Genomic DNA, 24,689 nt, shown 5'->3' with positions numbered 1-24,689 from the left:
ACAGACCACAGATCTAAACAGTTTCCAGTCTTTCCTCTGCTATATGATATATTATTCAGATATGATCCATTATACATTAATCAATCATCAAATCAGAATAATGCCTAAAAAGTAACACAGTTTGTAAACACAAAGCAAAACTATTAAAATCATATATTTCACTTTAGTAAGAAAAAAAAAGAATAATCGATGATTCAATTTACCTTTAAGATTGAATTCACAGGCTTTCAGGCTCTTGCCAAAATGAACGCAACTATCTTGTGCATACACTGACAAGCTTAGAAGAAAATAATTATTTTGCTGCAGTACTTAAAAAAGTATGCAATTGAAAATGTCCAACTAAAATATAATTCTTATTTAGTTAGGAATAACGACCAACACAAGGGGAAAAATATAACTTTAAAATGTTTGTGGGCTTAAATGATGATCATTTTAATATTTTGCTTTACTGATTTAACATTTTTTTTTCCACACTTTACAGTGATACTTTCTTTAAACATATCGTCACAAAATTCTAGCTAACCTAAACACTCACGGTGCTTTACAATTCTACTTTCTGCAGAAAATATTTTTGCTGAAGCTCAATGTTATTGAATGGATTCACTCTGGAGAATAGGTTGAATTTGAAGGCTTTGGAAGTACAAGATGTTTATGAAGCTACATAATTCAACTATAAGTGTGTGGTTAGCATTAACAAAAATAAGTATGCGATCACCATAATGCTATTAGTTTACAAAATGAATAATAGTGTTATCCCCAAAATAGAACAAATAGACCAAATTCCATTTTTTTAAAGGCTCTTCAGTGGAAGTCTTTCAGCTGAAAAAGACAATATGTTTTCTTATCCTTAGCTATTTACTACTTTTGAGCCAAAAAGGAATTGTTTCTGCAAAACTGTATTTTTAGAATTTTTCTTCTATACGGATAATAAAGTAACAAATTTAAAATGCTCATTTGCATAGTCCTCCCTGTTCTGGAATACAGAAAATACGAAAAATATTCTTGTGAAAGCTGATTACAATTTTTCCCCCCCTATTTTAATTCAGGTTTACCAAAGAAAAGTCCTGAGACAAAGGTCTCTTTCACTAGAGAATCCTGGCAAGACTGTTAGAAAAAGCAACAGAAAGTTATATATTATAGCAATATGCTGTTCTCATAATTACATTCTCATGCCAGCTTAATTTTTCAAAAGGTCTCAAAATACTTTGTCTCATATTACAATAGAAAAAAAATCTGGTCAAATACCCTATTAAACGTTTAAAAACAAAATACAGATGTGATAAGATACTATATCTTAATATGCAAAAAATTCTATATCAATCAAATACTTCCAAAAAATATATGTATGTTGACTTTCCTTGATACTATGCTACTAGAAACAAATGAAAAACCCAACAAAGGTCCAAGTAACAAACCAATGAAATTCTGAAAGTCTATTAAAAACTTCCAAGAAATCAGAGACCACTAGTAATATAATATAAAATACTACTCTTACTATCCTAAGATAACAAAAAATAAAATTGGGAAGTTACTTTCCATTTGCAGTAACGACTTCCCAAAAATAAGAATACAGTTAATTCGCTTTGACAAATATGAAGTAACAGATAACAGTCAAAGCTAAGTTGTATAACATGATTAATAGTATCATAGTTAGACTAGCTTATATTCTTCATGATCAAGATTCATTTCAAGAGAAACAAGTTGATAAAACAAACACTATTTCCTAACATCACATACTCTTATTTATCACTTTGATAATATCTTATGCACTAAGAGCTTTATATTAAAAAGGATCCAAGCAGTCCTCTCAGCACCCCTAGAACCTCCCAAAAGTGAGAGACTGAAGAATTCAGCAAAGCCCCTCATCCTTCTTCAGTGTCTTACTCTACAGCAAAAAGGCTATTTTTTGACAAATTCCCCAGGTCCACTGTTTCAGAAAATGTTGAATAAACCTAAACTGGCAGTTATTCAAAAAATTCCATACCTTAAAAAGCTATTTTCAACTCTTTAATCCTTGTGCTTTCTTTTCTCTTACTTTGATTCCCTAATTACACAGTGAAAGCCTCAAAATTTAAGTGCAAACAATTGGCATACCAAAGATTTAAAGATCAAGCTTCATTTTGCGAACATAGTAAACACCATCTATCACATCCTAGTTAACCAACAGAAGTACTGGTATATATTCCAAATATGTATTTATCACTTCATAATGGAAACTAATATAGGGTATATACTGAAATCTACGTCAAAATTGTACAGTCATCATTGCTGTCATTAGCAATATGTGCAACACAAATTTGTCATTTTCCTAAAATGGCAGCAGACAGTAGACAATCAAATTAGGTGATTATGTAGGAGATGATTTTTTCCCCTGTACCTAGGATGAATACACAAAACATACACTGTATCTGTTGTCCAAAACGTTAGGAGAGACAGAACTTAAGAAAACGTAAGTTCCTCTAAAATAGTTTATCCAGCACCTAATTCCCTACCCAACGTTCATATCCTCTTGTCTAGCCTGTTTAATAAATCAGCGATACTAATTTTTCCTCCTTCGAAAAGAATCTTCATTCTTTCTGCTACACTATCCTTCACGAAATCCTCTCTTCTAAATTCTCAAAGCCACCGTCATTCTTCAAACTCTTTTTCTGCCATAATTCTTAAGAGCAAATTATCAACCAAAATAAAGGCTTTTCAGATTCTGATATTAGCTGGTACTTTTGTGCATGTACAACCTGTATGTGTATGGGCTCACTTTATTTTCATCTCCTTCTTTGCTCTTTCCACTATTAAGTTTTATCCTAATTTATTTTTTTGGTTGCAAAGGTAAAATAGGCCCTTATCTCATCTCTAGCTATAATGGGAATGGCACTATTAAGTGCCTTAAGTGACAGGTTAGTGTCATTTTAATTCATTCAAAAAAATGGGAAAGCCCATTTTCCTAGAAGCAGGTAAGGAAAATATTCCATTCCACCGCACCCAAAAGCTGCAATTTCTTTTTTTATTTTTTTCTTAAATTATTCAATTATAGTCAAAAAGTAGCCTTTTTGTGGACATATGCTTGACAACACTTATAGAATCAGAATGCTCAATAAAGTTATTTAAGTACTCAATTGAGAAATCATATTCAAATATATATTAGGAAAGTAAGAGATTATATATATCCACAGGAAAACAAAGAAAAAAAAGTGTATCGTGTATACCAGAGCACTCCACTCAACATTCTAATAAAAAAAATGAAACAAAATTTAAAAAAGGGCTATATGATGCTTTGCAATTTTACAGGAAAATTCTTTTCTTTCCACAGAAGGATCAGGTGGCAGTACTGAATTTTATCTAGGAAATTCAACCACAGACTGCAATGTTAACGGTTATCCAAAAAAATAGTAACCCTCAAATTATAATGTCTGTGGTTATAAACTATTACAAAGTACTTCTGAAATCAGTCATGCTTAAAGCCTGCATGCAGTGGACTATTCCTTTTCCAGACTTTGTAAGAATATTAAAAATAAACTGATCTAATGACAGAAATCTTTTCCCACTCAGTGCTATTAGGATGTGTGCTTCCTTATATACTGAAGCTCAGAGAGCATTTTATTTTAATGAAAAATGCTTTTCCATGTTCTTCTGGAATCACCATGACTTCTGGACACACTAACATGTCCATCGAGACATCGACTACAGAATCAACTTTTAGCGTAGACAAAAACAGTGCTCAAAGTGAGGAAGAAGGAAAAAAGTGATTTAGGCTTCCAAATTCAATGGGAATCAACAGGTAGTCCTGCACAGACAGCATAAAGCAGCTACCTAATCACAGAGAGGCAAAAGCTCTTGATCCTGCTAAAAGAGCATAACATCACTGAATACCATAGAAAACTACTGCCAAGCAGGTACCCAATGGTATCTTGCCTCTGCACAAATTAGCGGTTCCAAAACTAGCTGATTTGCTGCCTTGCCAAAATTATTGGATCAGCTGTTGCTTCACATAGGAACAAGAAACAAGTTCTGTGATTTATTCTGGCACAGATCATTGGAACACAGGTCTCTGACAATTTCATAACAAATATGTGGCAAACATCATAACACCATGTAGCCCATGTAGCCTTAAAGAAGAAAGACAGAAGAAACAGATTTTTGCACTTTCATCATGGAATAACAGTTGAATATACATTTACAGATAAGCTGTAAAGGAAAGAGCGTACATATGAAAGAGATGACCAGATAGGGTAGAAAGAGACTACAGAATAGATGAGAAAACACTCCTCCAAGGACAACACTGAAGACTACTGTGTAAAACAAAGAAAATAAAGATAGACTTAAGTGGATTCACAGTGTGAAATTCATTCACTAAATTTCAAAATCAGGAAATCTTGCACCCAAAGTTTTAAAGAAGAAATGTTGGGAAATTATCTGCTAGAACGGTCTTATTTGACAATAAAAAGATAAGATGAATGTATAACCCCATATATTTTCTTCTTTCCTCATACTATCCTCCACAACGTTAATTATACACCTATGCATTTGAAGCACCAGCAAAAATTAAGTGAATTAGAGGTTTCTCTAGATTACAGGACTAAAAAAAGATCATTTTATATTTAATAAATCTGAACAGGCACTAGAGTGAGAAATCCTTTTTAGACAAAATTTTTTATTTATTAGTTTTTCAACCTTCTCATATATAGGGCAATGAAGAAAAACATTTACACAGAAAATCATTCTCAGTAAATATGTTATGGTTAAGTTAAGCAATAACAGGAAAGAAATGAAAGTCAGCTCTTAAGTATATAGCCAACACCTGATATTTTCAGTTATATATCTTTTGTTCACTTATACGCTACTGGGTGTGGAAATCCTTAAGACATTCAATGCAAAATTGATTCATGCTTGCCAAAGCTGTCAACAGAAGCGCTCCCTCAAGCACAGAGTCTGAACACCAGAAAGGTTTTAATAATGCAGCAGGGAAGTAGCCATCCATTTTTCTAGATTAAACACTGTATGTTCTAGACATTTTATTTTTATCTTCTGAGCAACAATATTATGCTGGCATCCGTAAACTGATGGAAAAACATTAAACATACTTTAAAGCACATACAGTACCAACTGAAAAATTTTTAATTAATCAAGTTTTTCCAACCATTTAGATGTTTGGCAATAAAAATTACACTAGGCATTCTAAAATAATAAATTTTAAATCATAGTTCTTCAAAGAACAACACATGAACCCCCAGGAGTGTGAAGAAATTCAATTGTCTTGAATGCTAAGACGCTTTGGGCAACAACTACTGGGAAGTTCACATTTTTCCATAAGTTTTTTACTTAAGCTTTTCTTCCAAAAATGTTTTTTCTTTGTATATCTCAGTATATCTCAGTTGTGGCTTGGCTGAATGAAAAACTGCAGCCTCAGTTTTCCTGAAATACTTTCCCATTGGTAAGATCATTTTGCCTTGGTGCTTTTGCTCATGTCCAAGAGGAAGTAGATTTTATGTTAGTTCTTTTAATAAATTAAAAGGTTTTTTCCTTCTAATTATTTGCAGCCTTCAGAATAATTTTAGTCTCTTAACATATTTGCTGTGTGGATTATAGCAATGATGAAGTAAAGCTCTCTTTCCCCTGAGAGTCAGGGTAAAACACAATATTTTAAATTTAACCTTAAGCCTTCAGGAAATGACAAGGGTGCTTCTTTGCTTTAAGTGCTTTAGGAGAGTTACTAATTTCAAGCTGTGACACGGACCTGAATTTCCAGGGCTTATCCTTCATCTGCCAGCTTTCATTCTACTTTTAATAAATTTTCTTTAAAATCAAAATTATTGTATATAAATTATCTCTTCATCAGGTCCTTTTCTAAAGATTCCACCTCATTTATATAATTAAGTATTTAGCTTTGTAAAATGCTAGCACTACCATGCTTACATTATAATTACTCTGCTTTTTCCACTAATTACCAATGGGTTACAATATCCTTTCTATTTCATCCAAATGTTTATGGATCTCTTCATCCTATAGCCCCAAAGTTTTTAGGCTCTCAAGAGTAAAAATAAGTGAAAAGATGACAAATCTACGAAACACTGGAGAGTACTGTCCATTCTCTTTTTGGATTAAGGTCTTATTTTCACCCTAGGAGCTTCACTACAACTTTGAATTTTGTGGAAAAAGCTTCAGCTTCAGATAAATCACTTATTACAGATTCTCTGTATCTAGAGGGCAATCGCTACTTTATTTCAAAGAAAACGTTCTGGAAAAAATATTCCAGTGAGAAATTTTTCTATTCCACCAGGCATTCCTCCCAACGTTGAGAACTACTAGACATATTATACTCTGCATAGAAATTGCCACTGTAAAAAGCATACAACGTATCAAAAATAGAACAACAACAACAAAATGGAGACATACCAGCATATATCTAGCCTGCTGAACATATGAGTTCCTCATCTATACTGACTTTTCAATGTGTTGTAAAAAGATCATGAGGCTACTGGGCAAACTTAACTTCAGTCAAAGGACTATTTAGTTTTAAGGTGAGTTTATTCTCCCCAATTTACAGTACAATGCCAACCTCCCCAAAACCAACAATCCTTTTCTGAATAAAATAGGTTTTTTTAAAAAAGTACTAAGCACATGAATAACATGTATAAAACTTGACGATGCTGCCATACTCTACTGAAAGGAAACAGTCTCTTGGACTTACTAATACCTTACATTCCCTTGAGACAGCACTCTAGAAGTTTGACATTTCCTTGGTGATGTAATATATTTCATTTATCCCTGCTAGAATTAGGGAGCTTCAAAGAATAACATCTTCAATTTAATTAAAAATCACAGATCTCCAACTAAAGACCCAAAGCCACTGGAACAGTCAAACCTTTTCATGAAACTAATGTAACATTCATGTTACTTTAATCTTTCAAGTCCTTTAAAAAAGGGGGGAAGGGAACATGAAAAGGTTGCTCCATCACGCTGAAATGTTAACTCAGAATGTCTCAGTTTATATGAAGTTAACTTACATTGTAAATTTTTCTTTACTTTGCTCTTTCATATTTAGTAACTAAATAATTGATACTGATCATGAACTGTACCAAACTGTTCCCAAATTCTAAGTTTTTTTTTCCTATGGCAAGGTTAAATTAATAAAATAAACATTATAATAAAGAAGCACCTCCTTATCTGCACACCCAGCATCTTACTGAGGACAAACAATTTTTTATGGCAAAGGTTCGTCAAACATGAATACGCAGTAACTAAAACCAATCTGCATCAAGTTTCCATTACGACTATCCTGCCCAGCCTTTCTGCAACGACAAACAACAGGAAAAAAAAACCCACCAAAAACAACCTCCTTCCCCATCAACCCCGCAAATACAAATCCCCATCTCATCCACATATGGCAGATATTAATCTTTTCTTCTTCTAAATAATTTCATTAGAACACGAAGTGAAATCGTATCACTTGATTCAGCTACAGGAAATTACACAACACATAACTAACTACCTGTGCCAGGAACATCACTGACTGTCATTCATGAACTTAATGACACATTACTGTAAGACTCCTATTAATATCTTTATATTCTTTTTCTGTAGTAGAAAATTTTATTGCTCTCTCCATTCTGTGAACAGCTTCTCCATTCCACTGTTAACATTTCTCATTCCAGATTCATATCTAAAACGATTCATATCTAACTAACATTGAATAATTGTTCTCAGCTTGAATTTAGCTTTGAAGTCAGCTGCTTCTCTTTTAGTTGTAAGTGCTTGAAGTGCTTGCAGGTTTGTCAATATTCATGCAATTTTACTATATTGATAGCTTACTTGTTGACATCTTTACGTTCAAAAGAAGTAAAGAAACTATATATATTGAGTATACTTCATTTACACTTTATTTACACTAGGAACTAGGCAACACAGATATAGAGCATAATAATGGCTTAGGATCAAAAACAGTTTTGTCTAACTGGTTAGGTATGAAATGAATAATTCTGTCAAACACTGTAAAAGAAAAAAATCGGATCTGTTTTCAAAAAGACGGTATTTAAATTTCTATGACACACTAAAAACTTCTGTTTTAATTAAATTCTAAAGGTATGGGTTTTGGGGGGTTATTCAGGACAAAGTAATTTAACAATATGAAATTCCAACTCCTGAATGAAACATACCTTGTTTCAAGTTCTTCAGACTGTGATATTCAAATAGGCCACCAAAAAAAGCAGTGAATTTATAGTCTGTTCCCAAAAATATTTCTACCATCACAGACTAAAAAATTCAGCTTTTGGAAGAGCATTTAACTGCTATTATAACATACTTGATTTGTAATTCCTATTGTTTAGTAAAAATTGGTGCTGGGAATTTCCCTCTCAAATAATTTAAGTGACATACAATTATCCTTATAGGAGCACCTCTCTAAAAAGTAACGCTAGAAATATTTCTGGCTCATTACTGTTATAGTTTTCCAGTTTTGATAACTCTCTTTCTATTTATCTCGTATCTGTTCTATTTTTTGTCTTCAAAAAATATCTTTTTCCTAAGATAGATAGCAGAATTCCGGCATAATAAAGAAGCATAGTAACATCTCTTCTCCTCCGTAGGTATAAAAAAGAAAGTCATCTAACCTTTCTATGTCTCAGATACCTGTATCTGAGCTAGTTATCTTGGGTTCCTTTTAAAGTCAGCATAGAGAAACAGGCAGTTACAGGTCATGATTCATCTCATTTCAATATACATGCTTGAAAAGGTCACAGGAATTGTATTCTAAATGTGCCAAATTGTCTCCATATACATAGTACAGATGAAAATAAATTAATAAGATTGCTGCGCATTTCAAATATCAGGTGAGTGCAGTGATAAATGACGGATAACCTATTTTTAAAGAAAATCTACCACAACATTAGGGAGACAAAGAGAAAATAAAGCACGCAAAGCAGGTCCATGCAAGAGTAAAATATACTAACCTGATTGTGTTTTCTTTGCTCTTGCATGGCTTGCAAAACAGCCTGGGCAATCTTTTCTTTGTGTGTGTCACGTTCTGCTTCCCACATTTTTCTTTCTTCTGCATGAATCTTCTCCATATTTCTCCTTTCCTCCTCTACTGCTTTCAGAACAGCCTCTTGCACGACTTCTTTTTCAGCCTTTGAAACAAATAAAGGACAACTAAATGACCACAATGCCTAACATTGGTGCCTAACTCATAAGTATTACTTCTTTTAATGAGACTTATGAGCTGATAAGATACAATAAATATTTTTACTTCTAAACTATGAGCTCAAATGTATTTTAAGGTGCTACTAATCAGATATTGCCATTAGATAATGACTTTGTAGTTTCAGGAAGAAAAAAGAAGACAAAAAAAAGTTATAAGCAAGATTCCCACCTACTGAAATCATGGACAGTATATCATAACTATTTTTTTCTGCTAGGCAGCAGAGGGGCCAGACACTGAGCAGTGCTACTGACTAAAAATCTTTCTAATCCTTAAGGAATTAGCTGTAAAATTGGGTATGTCATATTGGTGAAACAACATGAAAGAAGAACGTTGACATTCAGTGATTACACAAAATCATCAGAAGATAGAGGCTGAAGTTGGAGCAAAAAAGACAATGCACAGCTTTACGTATGTTGAGCTACACACAAGTATATTTATCAGCAAGACAATCAGACATTGCACACTATCTACAGATAAATAATAGTATGCTGAAGTTCAAGATCAACAAATATTGGCTGGCAAAACAAGCATTTAATGAGCTTATAGGTCAGTCTAATGTCCTATAGTGGCAATTACGGAACTGGTGAAGCAAGGTTATAAATGGAAATAAACATTGGCTTTTTCAAATACTAATACTTATAAGAAAAGCTTTTTATTGCAATTCCTTAATTTTTTAAATTTAATTAGAAATTCATAAAGTATAATTAAAAAAAAAAACAAACTTTGCAATAAAATATCTTAATTTGGTAGGGCCTTCTTAATTTTTGTTGCTCAAACATTTACCCCACGTATCAACCATGTAATAAAGTCCATTGCGCTGCTGAATGTTATTCAAACAGGTGCTCAGAAAATGTGCGTGTTCTACATATAAAGGTATACAGGAAATAATCACCTGTGTTAGGTTACATCTCTAGAGGTTTCCCCAGAATATTATAAGCAGCTACAACTTTGTATTGGAAGTATAGCATAAATTACTCTCCTAACCACAACGCACTTAATTATGAAATCAACTGAAGAAACCATACTGAAAAGTGAAAAATCTACTTTGTTTAATCAAACATGCAACTTCTGTAAACTGATGCTGTTAACATTTGCTCTTAATGTTTGCTACATTTTTCTTATGGGATTTTATAAAATAGTATACTAGAAAATTAACTATTTAAGTCTGTCCTCATTAAAAATTACTTTATTTAACAAAAATTAAATAAGATGCAATGCTAATTGTCTTAATAAGATCATCAAATGATCCCACTACTCAGTTCTTCAAACCAAGGGGTACTGATGTTCTCAAGACTGAAAACAAATATTTTTTATTTAGGGAACACCAAAGATTGTGACTTCATGGTATAAATTAAATCTTGGTATAAATTAATTCTATTCTTAAATAGAAGAAATTAAGCTAAATCTCCTAAACAGTTAGGATATCTCTACGAAGGCCTAAGTTATAGTAGATGCATTCACTATAGTTTTCTTTGAACACGAATGAGAATATAATTTTTGACAAATCTAGCTATGAAATAAGAATCAGCTGCTGAACTTGGCATTTCTAATGACACTAATGGAATCTACATTGTATATCTACAAAGAGGTACCTTTGCCACAGCTGCCAGAGCCTCCTTACTTCTTTTCCTTTCTTCATCCAAACATTTGTCAAGTACTTCCTGCAAGCGTTATGAAAAATTAAATTGCGATACACAAAGGTTGAATGGCTAAAAATCATTTCAAACCCTCAAAATGCTTGACAAGGAATAATTTTTCCTGCCAATAACTGTGACAAAATCATTCCCTATGAACTCCATGGTGCAGTTCAGACTCCTTTTTTTGTAAATAAAAGCAATACCTTATGTTTTTGTGATTGTTGCAGCAAAGCTTCTTCTATCTTTTCTGATAACGCTTCCTTCTCTGCCTCCAAAATGTCAAGAAGTCTCTGATGCTATTGGAAGAAAACATTCATATCATAACTGCAGTATGCTAGTAGAACAGACAAAAAGAACTCATGCAACATACTTAGGTTTGTCCTTTGCTTATAAAATGATTCAAAGTCTAGATTCAATTAAACAACATAAACATTGCTCCTTTAATAGCTTTGATGACAAGGGAAGCTCGTAATAACATGGAACATTTAGCGCTACGACTATTATATCCTCTCAATCTGAAAGGTATAACAAAGGAAAGTGGAAAAAAATTACTATATAGAACAACACTCCTTGCAGAATTTATAAAGATGGTCAAAGCAACATCATACTTGAAAGAATTCATTGAAACAGCTGCGGAAGTTAAAGTATGCTTGTACTACCTTTCACTTTAACATATGGCAGAAGGTAACTGTAAATATTCTTCTCAACCAACTGTGATACTCTGAACTCTAAATGCCAGGAGATGACAGCAAAAGAGAAAGCTCCTTCTAACTTTCTTGTAGTCTGAAACATTTTTCAGGGAGAGAGAGAAAGTACTGAAATAAAGTCACTAAGTAGACTATATCTGATAATGTCATCACTGTTTTTAATCATAATCTTTTTATCGATTTTTTCAAAAAAACAAGTGTAACATCCTAGTGATGTGGGTTTTGCCTTTAAAAACTAAGCTTCATTCTGAACCTAAAAATCATTACTGGAAATTATCAATGCCATGTGTATTTGTCAAGAAAAAAAGGATAGTAAATCAGCACGCTTTATTATATGCTATTTAAGAGAATTATTGCAACCTTAAAATAAAAGTAGAGTATCCATACATCATAGTATTTTAGAAGATCACCAAAAGGTATTACACTACAGCTTTAAGAACAAAAGAATATACACTGAACATAAAACTTTCACACAAACTCTTAAGCAAGCAAATATGCCTTTAACCAGCATTTCTAAGAAACTGCCATTTCTGCTTCATGAATTTTATTATGTTTTAATTATAAGTGTCTCTAATGTCAGCAAGAAACACATTACCCAACTGCAATACTATGTTTTGAAAAATATTTTTACATTTAAAGAATAGAATAGAAAACTTCTAGACTGCTTTATAAAATAAAACACCTATCTGTGCTTCCAGAATAAACATGCAAAGAGGCATTTCCTTGTGAAATTTACTTAAAATAGGTCTGAAGGGAGCAGACATAGTCTAATGGAAAACACCTGTGGAAGGAGTGGTGAAAGTCACATCATGGTTATACTTAACGATGTGCAACTAACTTTTCTTGTGGATTCAGTATTTTCAAACATTAACTTTAATTATCATGGCAGCTATAGATTTTTTTCCCCCTCGTAATGCAAACAAAAGTGAAATAATAAATGGACATTATTACTTAGATAATCTCCATTATTCTTCTTCACTTGACTAACTGCAGAGAGACTACAAACTGGCATCTGTTATTCCACGTTCATTTGAAAGATTGATGCAATAACAGACAAACATACTTAAACACTGAATCAGATACATTCCACAAATCAAAGTTAGTAATGTCAATTAAAAGAGGTGAACTTTACTGGCTTTAGATAAGAATCAGAGGGATTTTCTAAGGTATGGTAAGCAGAGAAAATCATCTCTTTACAGCTTTAAAATATCTACAACAGAACGGCAATCAACTTGTTTTACAATTTCTTGTACAACAGCTACAGGCATTTAACTGCAGTTTGACACCAACCACCACATTTCTAGGTTGGATGAGAAGAATACGTGTGTACATTTAAAGCTGCCATACTGGACCAGCTATTGTATGTATTTTACAATGTTCCCTGTGTAATCACTATTTTCAGGCTTTAATCTTCAGGGTAGGTTTAGAAATATGCAAGAAAACAGATAAGCCTATTCTGTAGGTTCTGAAACAATGCTGAAATTTGCATTATTTCAGTAAAGTAATTCAGTCTACATGGACAATGGAGACAATTGTCTGTTCTACCTGCAGCTGAAATGGATACCTTCATGACTGCAGCCTTCTGTGTGAATCTAACCTCACCACACAGCTTTTTTTTTTTTTTTTCCTTCAAAAAATCATGGAGACCTACAATCCTGAAAAACACAAAAATTGGGACAAAGGCATTTCTAGCCTAAGGAAACTTGCAGTGTTCTGATCTGAAGTAAAAACGTACCTCCTTCCCTGCAAAGAAGAGAATACAACTAAATCCAGAGAATAAGGATTTGCATAACATACGACAATGTTAAGCAAGTTGGGTGTTACAGTGATGAGGAGTTTAACACCTGGACATATTTGTCAAATTCAATCAATTCCATTGAGATAGAGTGTAATACACATTTTGCAGTATAGACAGCAGTATAAGAGGAAGTCTTTTTACTTCTTCCAGAAGAAGAAAGGGAAGCCTTCAAAATACAGTACATCGCTTTTGCTCAATGCTTTTGACTACAAAAAAATTGTCTAATGAATAAACAGTTACCATAGATGTGAAGGCCGCTGTAAGTGCTATTTACGGTTCGATCACCAGTCTACCTTGGGATCTTATTTCCTTGTCAGATTAGAAAAACTACATGGTTTTGTATTTTGAATTCCATGAAATTTATGGAAATTTACTAAAAACTGCCATTTTTTACATTAAACTTTTTTCTGTGTATAAATGCCCACTAGTTTTTTTTTTTTTTTTCCCCAAGATATTGCAGGTAAATGCTGGCCATAAATATATTTAGAATGTTTTCAAAATAAAAGCTAATGACACCTGGAATACTTCAAAGCAAGCTCTTTTACATTACATATACTTCCATGAGAAAGAAGGATGCTAAAATTCGTAATTTCATCAAGATTGTAAGCTTCTTGTGAATAGCCTGGCAGGCCCTTTTCTATTATAATGTAAATGTTTATTCGTTGTGGAATAATCCTTCCATAAACGGTTACCTTCATATCTAAACTTCCAAAAGTTCATATATCATCACAAATGTTGCAACAGCTGTCCATACAACCCAGTAAAGCACATTCTCTTGTATTAAAGCTTGAGAAATACCTTGAAGAACTGTTTATTTGGCTTCAAAATTTAATATCAGCCAACCAGTTTTCTTTTTCAGAGAAAAACGTATTTTCAACTATTAAATTACATAAATTATTTGAAAAGAAGTAAGTAACTGGAAATAGATAAAGCAGAATAAAATAGTGTGAATCACTTCTCCCCAGAATAGGTCTTGAGTCCAGAAAGCCTATATTGTATAGTTAGCACAGATATAATGAAAAGGATGAAAACTGACACCTTGCATTTAATTAAGAGAGGTTATTTATTAGGAACTTCTGCTTTTCCAGAGCAGTGTGCTTTATTAGTCCTTATATTGAACCATGGAATCTCCTTGAAAATTATGCCTATTAAAATGAGGTGAAGTGTGCTCAGTGACATCACTGATCCACTCCATAGACAAGAACGAATCTCCCTGTCACCTGCATCCCTTTTTCATGAAAGCACAGATCTTTCAAAGGTACAGTCAGGTACCTAAATGTTTTTGGAAGATCTCATATTACGCATAAACCTTGAGCATCAAAGGTCACATATACTGAGATAAATGCCTATAGGTGAGCAAATTTTTCTCATAAACTCCCTCCTCTCCTCATATGACAGAAAAGCTATAGAAAGTATGTGAATTGAATGAAACTCACCCAACATTTCCTTGTTTCCACAGGTAAGAGTTATGAATATGTTCCCCTCTGTTAGATACAGTTATAGGAGTAAATGAAGAGCCCTGAAACCACCCTGAGCTATCTGTACATTGAGTTTCATTTCCCAGGAATTGTAGATGCTACTTTTTATCAGGTTCATTCACAGGTCAAAGTTGGAGCTCTTCTGCTAATTGTACCTGTCAAAAGGACATTCCTAATTCTCCAACAATCAACCTAATACAAGTCTTCAAGAAAGAATGGTTGGACTCCTGTACATAGGATAACGAATTCATCAGACCTAACAGTCCTACATATAAAACGATAAAATATTATTTCAGTTCTCTGAAAGTTATGATACAGACCTACTATGGAGCCTTAAATTTGGAAAAAAAAAATCCAATCTGTGCAGACAGTAGGACATGAATTGTCTGTGAAGCTTATAATGGAAGTTGAAATGAGATATTTCCCTTAACTGATCAACAATCCAAAGCTCAGAAAATTGTTTAGAAAATTAAAAAGATGTTGGGGCTTTGGTAGTTATCTAGTTATTCGTAAACAAACATACCTAACTGAGTTTCAAGACTAAAGGGTTTTCACTAAAATTGGTGAAAAGTTATGGCTATAGATAATCTGGGGTGGGGAGGGAGGAGGGTGAACCGATAGTATGGCAGATAAATTAGCATAAAGCCAAAAGAAATCTCAGCAAAAATTCTACTTTAATGGAATAAGAAAATTTTCAGTCAGCATAAGTTTGCTAGGTCTGCACATTTACACAGTACATGTAAGCTATAAGGCACAGCAGAATGCTATGCAAAGATACTAAGCCAGCTCTGAATACCTTAAACTTAGGTGCCACAAATAGTATAGTATATAAACATTCATGTAATATATAGAAGTTCATGCGTCACTGTGCCTGAACTCTTACTTAGCTTTACTCCCTTTCCAATCAAGTCTTCGTTTGCTCCCTTCTATTCCTTAGTCAGGGAGTACAGTGCACAGAGTGTAAAATTCTGAAGTGCAAAAATTCTGAAGAGCAAAATCATAGTGGGATATGGTGGCCTGAAAGTGTTTTGCCACCAATAAAAGAAAAAACTTTTTATAAAAAAGGTATTCCAAAGTGGAGAGAAATATTAGCATTCCTACCCTCCTCTGTCGAAAGCAGCAAGAGAGAAGACCAAGAAGAGTTAAAAGAAAATCAAGCTAAAACAAAAGGCATTCAAAAATAGGTTATGTTTTTCTCTCTGAAAGAAGTTATTTAGGCAATAGTTCCAAATGAAAAATGTTTGATGTAGATTCAAATATAAATACAGAGGTCCTGTGGTTTTTCTTGATTCCTGTAAAAAAGAAATCAAAAAAATCTTTTTTTTTTTTTCCTGGAACGTGAGTCAGGGAAGACATTGTAAACAGATTTAATCACAACAGTAACTTGTCTTTTTTTTTTGTTATTTTTATAGTTAAATTTATTTCTGAAGAATCTTGACAGTTTTCTTTCAGGTATGCATCTTTTAAAGGGTGACATAGTATATATTATAAATAATCTGTGGAGTGAATGAAATAATTCAGGATTCTTCTGAGTTCTTTTACAGCTAATATTAATAAAGTTGTTAATAAACTAGCTCTGATTTAATACAGTAGTAACCCTTGCATATTCCTATTAATCCTAAAGTCCAAATTTGAAGAAAAGTGGAATATATGGTGTCCCAAATAAACTGAAATGAATTTTAAAAATATGAACAATTTCTTCCTGGGCCCTGTACAGTTTCATCTGAAAGGGAATGGATACAGAATTGCATAAACAAAGATACATTTCTTTTGCTATAACTGATGGGTATCCAGTTGATACTTCCGTGGATTGCGATTGCTTATCTAGCACTTTTACATAACCTATGAATAACAGCTTAAAAGTGAATTTATCCATACTGAACTTGCTGACCGGTGTGTGATAATTTACTCAATTCTCAGAAGCACCTATTCAAAAGAATAATCAAAATTAAAGTATTATACACTACTACTAAACAGAAAAAAAGCTTGCTTTATTTGCAGTGTCCCTGTAACTAGTAATGGTACTTTACACTTTCAAAAACCTTTCATCTGAGGAAAAAATTTTAATGCACTAGTGAAACGTCACTTGGGACCGTCTCGTAATAGCTTCATTCTGAAAACCAAAAAATTAAGACATGAAATACATGTATTTCTGAATTCACATCCTAGTGAATGATCATTTTTTCTTGTAACAAAATCTATCAAATTTCTTCGTCTACAGAAGCTACAATCTAGTCAGTGGTTTAACAGGAAAAATATAGCCATAACAAGATTTCATCTCTCACATTCTTACAATTAAGTTTTCCTTCTACCTTAATTACATATGGATGTAAAGCAATTCCTACTCCAAATCCTTTCAAGATTTGGAAAAAAATTATCTACAGAAACAATTAGCAAATATTGCAGTTCTTTATTCATCAGCAGGAATGTTTTAACAAGAAAACTTCTTAACCCACCAAGTTCTGCTTCTACTTTCTACTTCAGTTTCTCATGAAAGAATCTAACAGTAGGAAGAAATAACACAGGGGAAAAGCTCATTATCTCTATTTGAGATGGATATTACATAATAAAAATACACACTTAAAGCATCTTGATTCTGTCTGGTTCAATGAAAATTGGATATGTATTTCAGGATGCTCATTTAAGAGCTATCAAATATTAATCAGAACAGGATTTTAATTGTCATTTACAAGCCTGTGGTAATGCTATTAAAATATGTCTACTTCTACATTCTATTCAAAATATTATCCTAAGGAAAAAGGCAACCTTAATAAAGTAATAGCAATACTTCTCTGCTCCTGTAGAAAGGCCAGCTATATTTAACATCATACTACTTTACATTGCATTTTTTTCTTCACCACTTCTAACCTAAGTAAAATGTCAAATGACAAGATCAGATAATCACAACTGGTTTCCTACACTCCTATATTGTCCTCACTATCTGTGGCATCTGAGTGTTTGGCAATGCAAGGTGGAAAATCTGTTTGAAGAATTCCAACATCTGCTACATATTTCCACTTCCTCAAATTATAACTTATTATTGTATGGTTGAACTGCATCTCTTTGCCAGTTTGAGGTCCAAGTGGCCAAACAGACAGCAAAACTTCCCTAAGAGAAAGCTCAGGAACCAGCAAAACATTATTAAAAAAGAAAAGTTAAACTAATTAAAATACGAAATAAAATTACAATGGGGTAGTAAAATAACTAAGCCTACTACTTCTACTCAAAGTCCCAGTCAGCTACATACTGAAGAATGCGTACAGCTTGAATGTAGGCTGAATTTAAAGCAAGACATCTACTACCAGGCTTAAAACATTTTGTCATATATGTGTTTTATTGTTTATAAATAAAATAAGAAGATATTCAGAGTTATCCAATGCTGAAAATACTTTTCTCAGAAAGGCTACATAGTAAGAGACTACTAAAAAAAAGGAACTTTCATTAGGATACAGAAGACTTCAACAAAAAACTGAAAGAAAAGTATTCATTAGTGCTTCTGTTTTCATGCTCCATTTCATCTCATAGCCTGTATGACTTCTTGCACAATTGTTCTATCTATCAAAACAAATAGAAGATATTTGAACAATAGCTGACTGAAGAATAATTGAAGAGAAAAATCATACTGTATCACTAGTTTCTTCAATATTGAGGAGAGCAGACGATACAGACTCATAACAAGTATTGAAGATTTTAAGAAAATTTTTTATATAAGTTAGAAAGCAAACAAAACAAAACACTAAGGATCTACTTTCAACTAGAATTCGACACATTCAAGAAAGATTTAACTTGGATAATCAAATGCAATGTCCAAATAAGATTTTTGTTTCAGATTCTGAAAGAATCCTAGCTGAATTAACATTGCCACTGGACTGCAAAATTATCCTTTAACTATTTTGTGATAGTGGACAGATCAAAATGAAGCTAGAAGACTTTGGTAAAGACGTGGATTTTCTTGGAAAAAAAAGTATGCCCTTTTGGATAAGAAAGAAACACAGAATCACTTCGCTTATAGGGGAAAAACAGATTCAGAGAATAAGCATTTTTATATAAGGATGCTGCATGTGACAAGTAGATATTAAAAAAAAGAAATAATAGAAAATTGTTCTGATCGTGGAACTAAGCTGCTGAAACAAGTACACATTTTCTCTGGCATATAGACATTCATTTATTATACAACACAGAAGTAAATTCTACATTTGGCATTCCAGAAAATGTGCATGTGGGGAGATTATTGATAATGCAAAGCACATCCAAACGTATCATCCAAACACTGGAGAAGGTAAGGCACCTAGCATGTTCCAGCACGAGCAGCTCATTATCTTTGCCACACGAAATTTCTGCTTGCCCACAAGTTCACGTATAGGCTATTTTTAGAGCATTCATATATTTTAAAAAATTGAGTTCCAGTAAACGGAACTTCTGTTTTGGATAACCTTTTGGCAAATTGTTTTTAAAAAAGAAGCTAAAAGTACTTTTCTTGAGTATGTTTCAAAAAATTGCCGCAAGATTTCATGCGCCACCAAACAGATTTTGGACAACTATTTATCAAGCTAGAAACATGAATACAAAGCACTTTCACAGCTAACATCATGATATAGAGAGGAAAAGAACTAAGGCTTATCTCAAATTATTCACAAATGTGTGACCTCTTTCATAGCTTTATTTAAAACCATCATAAGAGTATCATTATGCAAAATCAGAGAGGAAACATTTAACTGAGTTCCTTCTTTTTTGTGTGATACTGTTTTAGTACTGTTTTCTCTCATCAATTACACTAGTAGCTCCTTTGTTTCTTAAACCTTGGAAAAAAAAATTCACCACAATATATTCTATAAAAGGAAAACTACCCTCTTAAAGAACTTTGCAAAAGTTTATAGAATACAAGAAAAGCAGCCCAATGTGGAAGAAGAATATGCATACACTTGAACTACAAAATTAAAGGTTTTCATTACTTTCTTTATTCTTTTGTATGAATCAAAATGGAAAATATCCAGTTTAACAAAATCTAAGATAAGTAATCTTATTGCTACTGCTTCCTCAGAAGACAGAGAAAAAGAAGGATATTGTCAAGTCATAATTTAGCGACTGTGTGATCTGAGTCTGATTTCACATGTACATTCATCCCTCTCCCTCCATGAATGCCTGCTTCCCTTCACATTGTTTAGAAGACAGTAATGAAGACAAGAAAAAAAAAGGAAAGAGCAAGATAATTGTACACAGAGAAAGATTTCTCATACATGAGGAGGGATTTGCTGAAGGTGTTTAAGATTCTATTTTATTTTAATAGATAGATCATTTGACTTTTTAAAATAGAATAACTCAACTACTCATGATATAGAATACATTTTTAGGACTAGCTACCTTGATTCAATAGTAACAGACATTTTTGATACATCATCATTTCTAGGGCTTACAGCGAAATCAGGTCATCCCTTTACCTTATCATGCTCAGGGTCTATGAATCTTAATGAGAAAATTCCTTACAGTGTCCTAGTTCTAGATAGTAAACACTTTTACATAACAGATGCTGATTTATTCCATCTTTTTTAGCATCTTTTATGGGATATCCTTTTTAAAGCTACTGTAATCACTTTCTGCAAGTTTTTCCCCTCTATCATCTGTATTACTAATAAAAAAGAGTGTTTAAATAGTGGATGTGATATCAGCCATACTAACTTCAAAATCTCTCTCTGCATTACTAAGTAGGAAAAATTACGATAGGGGAAAAAAGGATTCACATCCCATCCATTAATTACAGCATCTTTCGCAGAAAGAAAAATACAACTAAAAAGCAGATAAAACAGCATTAATATGTTACTGACATTTGCAATTATTAATAAAGTAAAAATTCTATATATTTTATTCCTACAAAAGAGCTTTACTAACCAGAAACCAGACCAGTTACTCATTCTGCATTTATATAGGACAGCAATCATTTTCAAAAATAAATCAAATTGTACCAGATATGAACTACAGTTTAAGCAGAGTGTATCTACCTAAATACATTAACAAATCCTGACTCCTACACTTGGCTTGGTATCCTTCATTCTCATATTTAGGAAAACACAGAACAAAACAGAAAAATTGATAGCAAGAAGAAAATTAGAATTTGTCTCATTCCTCTGCATTCTTCATCATCAAATAACTATACAATGTGGCGCAATTTACAGCTCAATCTAAAACTCTATTCTTCACTATGTTCAGGTCATTTGACACTGAGATCCAAACTGGAATGTATTCTATTTTTTTTAAGTTACTATCCATTGCAGCAGAAGCGTCTAATTTATTTTCAGAGAACATCTGAAACATACTAAAGTAAGAGTAGAAGAAATTAGGCTTGGAAAAAAAAGGACAGACACAAGTTTCTTGAAAAAAAGAGTCCTTATCTCTTGATAAAGTGCAAAAATTGAAGGTCTGTGTGATTCTCTTTAGCTCAAAAAAGAATTCCCCTGAAAAAGTTGGAGGATGGAACAAACAGATTTTATTTTAATCAAATAATGACCCTATGTTCCACTACAAAAGGATATTTATTCCATAAATATAAAAGAGAATCTATTTGCAAAATAAGGAATTTTGGCAAAAGAGCTAAGTCAAAATGAGGTACCACCACACTAATTAGCTTGGCCTAACAGAACAGTATCTGCCTTTATATATCGAAAAACTTCTATTGAATTGCTTTTGTACATATGACTGCATTTTATGAAGTACTGAAAATTCCTATTGAAAAGTCATATATATATATTTTTTTAAACAGATCGGAATAGTTAACTTGCTCTGTTTTTTTCTGAGATACCAACAGTGAAATCGGAATCCAGTGCCTTGTACAACTCTCAAACTCCCCTCAATTCTTCATGTAAAGCTTTCTGGATGGTTTTATCATCAGTGGCACTTACTGTTTTTCCACAGCAGCCTACTTTGATCAAAAAGTTTCATAGGATCTAGTTGTTTAGTATATATTCTAATAGAACACATGAGTTCAAATACAAGATCAAAGTTAACGCTCATTTTCATGAGGCAACGTCAAACAGGTTAGTATCTCAGAAAAATGTAACAATGAAATTCATTATTTCCCCATTTACAATAAACTGACATATTTGCCATTGACATCTTCTCTGATATCAAGTCCTAGAAAGGTACAATTGACATACGTTCCTTTCCAAGCATTCATTCCATAACTTTACTGCTTCCTCGCATAGAGGACTGTTGCCATTGTCCTGTTCATTGACGAAGCACACTATGAACCTGGTGACCATGAATATACCCTGAGAATGTCTGGCGTGCTTTGTGAAATGTTGATTTGAAAACGTACTTCCCTGAAAATCCAGTAGCCCTAAAAAACACTGTCCCCACTTGCATCAGGAAGTGTCCATTACAGTGGTCAGTGACTTTGAGGGAACTTGTCCTTTCAATCCACTCCAGGAACGGACTTCCAAACGGAACTGTCACTTCCACACCTAAAGAACACGTGGGCTAGGATATTCAAGATAAATGACATTACTGTACTCAGAAAAGGACAGATGTACAAATAACCTGGCACCTGTGCATAGCAACTGCATAGTAACTGCTGCTGCAGTTCACCTTTCAAGCGGTTGTAGCAAAAGCAATGGATAGCAATTCAGTCAATACAGAGACACACTTTAATGAGAGGGAGTTCAGTATAGCATGTCAGAGAGTATACTGAACAATGTCGCTCAAGCAGATCTTGTAACAACTGTGCAAAATGTCCCAGGAGGTCTTGAAAACCTCAAAATCCAAAATCTGAGGCTTCTGCTACTCAAGGGAAGAAACAGTATTGCATATCAATCACATATGAATTTCAAGAAGAGAAACCAGAAAATAGGCCAGAACCTTTCTAAGTTTAGGATCAGTGGTGAAGACATTGGTCAGATGGACCACAATAAAAAAAATTGCTCAGTATTTCACCTTTACCATGCACCTCCATCACTGACATCCAGGCAAAATACAAATTAAATACCAAAACCTTGAATAAATTCTAATTATTGGTTAAATACTAGCAGAGAAAAATAGCCTTCCCTCCTTCCCAAAGAGTTATTTTAGGAAAGTAGGAGCAGGCTACTGTTAAGGTAGGAGCGGGGGTCAGGAGAAAGCATAACAAAGAAATCGTGAAACTACATGAGATATTTCTAGTTTCACAAAACTAAAGCTAAAACACCAAAAAATTTGGAGGGAATGGCAAGCAGCAAAGCACAAAAATTCAGAAGGTCGAGAAACAACTTTAAAGGGTTGAAGGCAAAATACTGTTTTTAAGAATATTAGAAGAAAACAACAAAACAAAAAGCTATGTTTGTTTCCAGAGTATACTTATAACTGTGTGACTACTGCTACAGCCTCTTCACACTGAAAGTCAGATGGATACTTGTAATTCTCAATATGCATGCACAATGTCATAATATTGAATATTAATCAATTTGCTGTACAGTCATTAGTCATTGTGCCAGCAATCTTAGCTATTGGCACAGAACAAATCCATTGTTTTAACATTTGTTTTGTCCAAACACATAAATAGATAACACCTTTAAAAATATATATATATTAAAAAAATCCAAGGCCTTTCTCAGACCTCTTCCAACAAACTTTTATGACTGAACAAAATTCATAAGTATAAATGGTATTTTGTTAAAACTGATAAGTCTGTTATAAGCACTCAGTTTTTGTGTACTTGCTTAGGCTTCAAAATCCCAGAGTCCAATATTACAATTAGAGATAGTAAACCTTGATTGAGTTGAATAAGAAATGACTTGGAAGTTTATAAACAAAATGTAAATCTTTTCTGGGGTCCAAAAATCATATTACGTTACATTAAATGTAGCCATCATGTGTCACTGCATTATGGCAGAAGTACGACAACCAAAAATAAGTCCCTCACATACGTGAGTTCTACTGAAAAACTGTCTCACTTAGATCCCCAGGTAAATTTGGACTTCTTGAATAGGTTTTCACATTTTTGTCCCCACCTTTTGGTTTGAAATGTTACATATCACTGAGCAGTATTTTTCCTAAATGTGAAAGTACACTCCCAAAAAATCTTTCTATAATTCTGAATTTCATGAGATTCTCTCATTTTTAACAGTCAGAAGGTTATATTAAGTCAGCACACAATTTGTTCATTTCAGACACCCAAAACATTCTATAAAAATCCATTTTTACTTCCTTTTTAGGCATAGTTATATGATATGGATTGAGTAACCGTAGTTCTGTACAGTATGCTGCTCTTGCAAGAGGAAACTGATTTCTCCAAGCTGTTTTGCCTCTATCCATTACACTGTTTATAGAGATACTTACATATTTGTAATAAACTTTAACTGATATGATAAGAACAGTCAGACATCCATAAATAAAATGGTGGAATATTTCAAGTGAACTTCTGATGTATTTAGGTCTAATTTACTCCAGTTAAGTTAAACTGAGAAACAAACTCTTATCCTTTCCATTTTCAGTAGAATTGTTGCTAATAGTACTTGAAAGGTAACAGTTAAATACAATGGAAATAACCTTAGAATGCTATTAGAAAATTAACTGACAAGAAAAAAAGTTATTTACTAATCAGATATTATTCTGATTAATGACTTGTACTCAAGTTAAACTAAGATATTTTCAATAACCAGCAGGTTTACCCTGCTCAGATACTCATCTGCAATTGATGCCACTTCAAGTACATGTTATGCAGTGTGCCTTTAATCATCAAGCAATATTAAGTGGTAAAGGTATGTGCTATATAGGCATATTTATTTATACATTTTTCTAAATTTTATATAATTCCTCATACTAACACTTATTTCCGTTTTTATACAAGATTTCCATGAAAGAAGAATAGGTTTGAACAACAGTTGTTTGTGTGTCTGCTATTTAAAAAGC

General features: G+C 33.1%; 1 protein-coding gene across 18 annotated transcripts in view; it reads right to left on the bottom strand.

Moving 5' to 3' along the window:
- CCDC91 (coiled-coil domain containing 91) overlaps positions 1–24,689 on the bottom strand; it is a 159,806-nt gene that overhangs the window by 51,875 nt on the left and 83,242 nt on the right. For all 18 annotated transcript variants that reach the window (XR_011142674.1, XM_068953370.1, XM_068953487.1 and 15 more), the window contains exons 9-11: positions 11,034–11,126; positions 10,786–10,854; positions 8,943–9,119 (exon numbers count right to left, since the gene is read on the bottom strand). Coding sequence is in view for 17 of the 18 variants with exons in the window: in XM_068953370.1 (XP_068809471.1) it covers positions 8,943–9,119; positions 10,786–10,854; positions 11,034–11,126 (339 nt within the window). In the remaining variant the exon portion in view is untranslated. The remainder of the gene's footprint in view (positions 1–8,942; positions 9,120–10,785; positions 10,855–11,033; positions 11,127–24,689) is intronic.

The sequence above is a fragment of the Struthio camelus genome, chromosome 1 (genome assembly GCF_040807025.1).
Source record: "Struthio camelus isolate bStrCam1 chromosome 1, bStrCam1.hap1, whole genome shotgun sequence".
NCBI lineage: Eukaryota > Metazoa > Chordata > Aves > Struthioniformes > Struthionidae > Struthio > Struthio camelus.
Note: the sequence above shows the minus strand (reverse complement) of the source record. Positions and strands in the feature narration are given on the sequence as shown.